The sequence below is a fragment of the Dipteris shenzhenensis genome, chromosome 5 (assembly GCF_047967505.1).
Source record: "Dipteris shenzhenensis isolate YYH24624 ecotype China chromosome 5, Dip_SZ_1.0, whole genome shotgun sequence".
Classification (NCBI taxonomy): Eukaryota; Viridiplantae; Streptophyta; class Polypodiopsida; order Gleicheniales; family Dipteridaceae; genus Dipteris; species Dipteris shenzhenensis.
In genome coordinates this window covers 11,301,666-11,306,560 of record NC_141600.1, presented here as the reverse complement: position 1 = coordinate 11,306,560, position 4,895 = coordinate 11,301,666, and the positions used below count along the sequence as shown (strand labels likewise).

The window sequence follows — 4,895 nt, the reverse complement described above, 5'->3', positions numbered from 1 at the left end:
ATTTGCAGAGAGGATCGGGTCCTAAGAGACCCTGTGTCATGTCTCATGTCCACTATTTTACTCATTCTCTTTTTCCCTTAAACAATTGATAAAATAGTAGGATTCAGCTTCAATTTTGAGTTAGTAGTTACTTGCTCCATGATGGAAAGACTACCTTCTGCAAATCTAGTTAAGATATTTAGATAGTCCTTTTTTCTCCAATTTACAAGCCTATAAGGGGATTCACAAATAAGGGTAGATTCAAGAATTACTTATGTACTGATCTACATCTTACTCTAGAAGCAAATTACTGAGAAAATTGCTTCGAAAACATCTTTAACTTCAACCACTACTTTATCAAGAGGAATTCTGTGTTTTTAAATAAAGCTTGAAAAAACTTTTCCTTTTCAATAGTATGACAAATATGAGCATCATAAGAAATAAAATCACAAAGAAATAGCTTGTATTTATCTTCTTTCAAAAGTCACTCCAATTCAATCAAACAAGTGAGAGGAGAGTTTGCTATGCTATATCATGTTTCCCTTGAATCTAAAAGACTTTGCCCTCTTTTTTAAACATGATGGAGTTATTAAGATACTTGCTCTTTAAAGTATGACCCATGCTATAGAGCCATCTTTGTCCAAGCAGAACATCTTTGTATTTAGAATGCATAATTTGGAAAGCTAGGGCATCTTTGTATCGTTTTAATTTCCACCTCGGTATCGTGTATCATGGTCTCCCAAACAAATGCACGCCTATCTTTAGCAAAGACATCACATACTTGTCTACAATCGGGCTTTTTTTTGCAACTTTACTTTCTTAACTAATTAATAGTTTAAGAAATTATGGGTTGCATTACCATTAATCATCACACTTAATTTATGACCTCTTATGTTTCTATGTATCCTCACTAAATCTTGATCTCTTTATCTTTTTTAAGTGTGTAAAAATGGTAACACTTTATTGTATGCACTTGCTTTTGCTTGGAAGGATTAGTCCCCATGCTTTAGGAGTATTACATTAGGGGTTATTTTCATTCAAATGGAAATCTCCCATTTACCATTCGGTCCTAATGGTATTACATTATGACTATACAAATGGTATGAGAAAGGACAATAAGGAGAGTATGACCTATATGGTCATACAAATAGGTGTGATAGGTGTGGTCTTGGTGTTGTAGAGACCTCATGAGTTGTATGGTGTTGGGGGGAGGGGGGGGGGTCATCATACAACTTATATGGCTTGTATAGGTAGAGGAGGGACAACTCAAGGAGGGTGTAGGGGTAGGGGTGCGAGCTTAGAACCCATTAGGCTGTTTTTAAGTACTACTTTCGGTTGTTTCTTTTTTGTCGAATTTCTGCTCATCTTCTCTTGCATGGTCTTGAATTTTGAATTTTGTCAATTAACGAGCCATAAGTAATAGTTGGATGTTGTTTGAGATGAATGGGTGCCCTTGCGTGAGTGGGAGGGTGTGGGATGATGCCCTCTGATTGACACTCCTACCTAGTTTTATGAGAGTGTGGAGTTGTGATTTTTGGATTGGGGAAAAAAAATTGACCTTTAAAAAAAAAAAAAGTGCCAGCATGTATTAAAAGGGGGTGGTCAGTCCCAGAAACAAGAAACAGATACAAAATTTGGCCATCTCAAGGGGAAAACGCCTATGGCCTACTCTACTAAAGCAATAAGAAAGCAACCCTAAAACCTGAGACCAATATCCTGAAGAGTGTTTCCTACTAGCAGGTCCTTCTTGACTATCAACACCCCTAGATCCCGCAAATTCTCCTTGCAATCATTAACCAACAATGGTAACCTGAGCACCCAAGGCATCATCTCTCGAAAGACCTTTAATGTATGTTTTGCTCTCGTTTTTCTCCAAAGCCTAGAATGTATGCATGTTAGATTTAAAATGGAAGAGCCTACATATTTTTGGGAGAGAAGAGGCGTAGTGGTGTAAGCCAAGTCGGCACGTTTGGGGTCGTGAAGGCGACGATGTCACAACGTCCAGCTACGTTACGGGGTGTGACATGCATTTACAAAGAGAGGATGATATGTATATAGAATTAAAGACGAAGTAGCAAACCAAGAGAGCCATAGCCAAGATGGCTTGCCTGAGGACCTTCCTCCTCCTCTTCTTGGCTTTGCTCAGCTGCCTCCATCAGCTCGCCCTCGCTTCGCCGCACAAACCCAAGCCCAAGCCCAAGCCCAAGCCTTACATTCATAAACCTCTCCCTTTTCCCCCCGGCGTCGACCCCGAAAGCACCCAATATGTCATGACTCGTCAGTCCCCTAACGTCCACATCTCCGACACTGCTCGTTGCCTTGCTCATAATCGCTGCCACCTCAAACACCTCAACTGCCCCAGCCAGTGCCCCAAGCGTAAAGGCTCCAAAGCCTCCCATTCCGCTTGCTTCATCGACTGCTCCCGCAAGTGCCAGACCTCTTGCAAGCGTACGTTGCGTCCGCTCTCTTTGTGACCTTTTTCATCGAATCTTTATTGGTTGTTGCTTGTTCGACTTTGACGTTTATTCTTTCCTTGTCGATTGATCGGTTTTTTGCAGACCGCAAACCCAACTGCTATGGGTTTTCTTCCGTTTGTTACGACCCACGTTTCGTCGGAGGCGATGGTATCATGTTCTATTTCCACGGTAAGGCAGGCGAGGACTTTTGCCTCGTCTCTGATGCCAACCTGCATATCAATGCCCATTTCATTGGGTTGAGGCCTGCTGGCAGAACCCGCGACTTCACTTGGGTGCAAGCCGTCGGAATCATGTATGATAACCACAAGTTCAGTGTAGCTGCCAAGAGGGTGAGCGAGTGGGACGACAACGTGGACCAACTTGTTTTCACATACGACGGGGAAGACTTTACAATTCCAACAGGCGATTCCGTAGCATGGACCTCGCCCATGGAAGATATCAAAGTGGAACGTGTCTCTGAGACAAACACAGTGCACATTGTCATTGACGGACTCATGGCCTTGTCAACCGAAGTCGTCCCCATCACCAAAAATGAGGATGCTGTGCACGGTTATAACATTCCAGCGGACGATTGCTTTGCCCATCTCAACATTCAGTTTAGCTTTTACCAGCTTTCTTCTAGTGTGGATGGCGTTCTTGGCCAGACATACCAACCGGATTTCAAAAACCCGGTGAAGGTAGGAGTTCCCATGCCGGTGATGGGAGGGGAAACCAAATTCCGGGTCTCATCTCTGTTTTCAACAGACTGTATGGCAAACAAGTTCGCTAAATCCAATGCGCTTGATGTCTCTGCGACAACGTTACAAGCAATGAACGCAAAATGCACCAGCACGTCGACAGCGGGAGGAATTGTGTGCCGTCGCTGAAGTTGAGGGTGCAGCAGGTTAGACCATGTTGGTGATCCCTTCTTGACCCTGCTACGAGTTCGTCTTCCCTTCCGTTGTCCTTCTTGATCCTGTAGTAGTTCTCGTTTCTCGTTTCTTGATCCTGTAGTAGTTCTCGTTTGTTGTTCTCCCCTGCTAGTATTCTCGTTTCTTGTCCAAAATTAATCTTGGAAAACCTGGACGTTTTTTTTAACCAAATACTTGACATGTAGAATCACAAAAAGAATGCTGAGAGGATAAAGCGTAAAAGAATAATTGTATAGCCTTAATTATGATAAAAATAATACGGAAAATGAGACATAAAGCACCACCCTTGTGCTAGCAAACATTAAATATGTGGTCAAGCCAACCGATTAACATTTCTTTATTTATTTATTTATATTTTTATATAGGTATTAGGGTTACTTCACACCAATAAGAGACTAATGTATAAAATTTCCACACAAAAGAATGGCCTAAACAACAAAGCACAAGAACTAACTATTAACGAATGACAAACGTCAATCGGCTTCTTTCTCTGAAGAATCACATTGAAATCATAGTCTTCCAATCGGGCCTCGCTCCTCGCCAAGTTCTACACACTCTAAATAGCCAACAAACTTGCATCTTTCAGATATGACAAGCACACAATGATTGTAGATGTGAACCCATCGGCATCTCCCACAAACATAGACTTGTGGGGGGTCATGTAGAAAAAATATAACTATCACGTCCATTCAATAGGAGGGCATTTTTAAACATGTTTTCAATAGAAATATATCTACAAAGGGATATCATAAAAAGCAATTTGTAAAGAAGCTACAAATTTGTAGAGAAAAGGGTTTCTTTTAATCATATAATGTTCACAAATAAGTGATTTATAAATTAGGCCTTGAATGCACGTGTTATATATGGTTTAAATATAAACGTAGAGCACATACCTCTCATTGATTCCACTGAAATATCAGCATCAACCTCACCCATCAAATCGACTCCCTCACCTCTTCCACACACCCCTCAAGACCACACAATCCAAGAACAAATGCCTCTCACTCTCCAGCAACATGTTTACACATTAAACAACTTACTAACGAGTCGGCAACTACTAATGAAGAAGAAATTTCACCTTCACAACACCAAACTTCCAAATCTCCTCTAGCCTATTCCTCCACTAGTTAACACCTTGTAAAAGGCTCCTTACCATTTAGTCTTGCAACCAATGACTTGTCATCATTAAGGCCCTGTAGATTGTAAACCACTTTAGCCAAAATTTTCCTCAACACACAACCCCCACTTAGACTGATTCACATTCCAACTAGAACTAACCACATACGTTATCGGCAAGGGATCCAATACACATCTCAACACCTCAAGGGTACTTAGGCTAACACCACCAACTTCCATGTTAAGTCCAAAATGAACCCTTGAGAGTCCAAAGGTTCCATTCAACCTTCCTATCATCTCAAAGCTGGGCCCCAATCAACCATGCCCTTCCTCTATCAAATTTATTAACACTCAAGGCTTACCATCCCACGCCATTGCACAACTCCACATGATACATTGCCCAATAGACTCT

At 41.5% G+C, this 4,895-nt stretch overlaps 1 protein-coding gene across 1 annotated transcript; it reads left to right on the top strand.

The window, feature by feature from the left end:
* Nucleotides 1-2,078: 2,078 nt before the first annotated feature.
* Nucleotides 2,079-3,322, top strand: LOC147901622 (uncharacterized). Its single transcript, XM_087375185.1, has 2 exons — nt 2,079-2,427; nt 2,538-3,322. The coding sequence occupies exons 1-2, from the start codon at nt 2,079-2,081 to the stop codon at nt 3,320-3,322; spliced, it is 1,134 nt and encodes a 377-aa protein (XP_087231311.1).
* The last annotated feature ends 1,573 nt before the right edge of the window (nt 3,323-4,895 follow it).

Coding starts and splice junctions, on each gene's coding strand:
- LOC147901622 (XM_087375185.1), top strand. CDS start 2,079: ATGGCTTGCCTGAGGACCTTCCTCCTCCTCTTCTTGGCTTTGCTCAGC. Junction 2,428..2,537: donor GTGCCAGACCTCTTGCAAGC/GTACGTTGCGTC, acceptor GGTTTTTTGCAG/ACCGCAAACCCAACTGCTAT.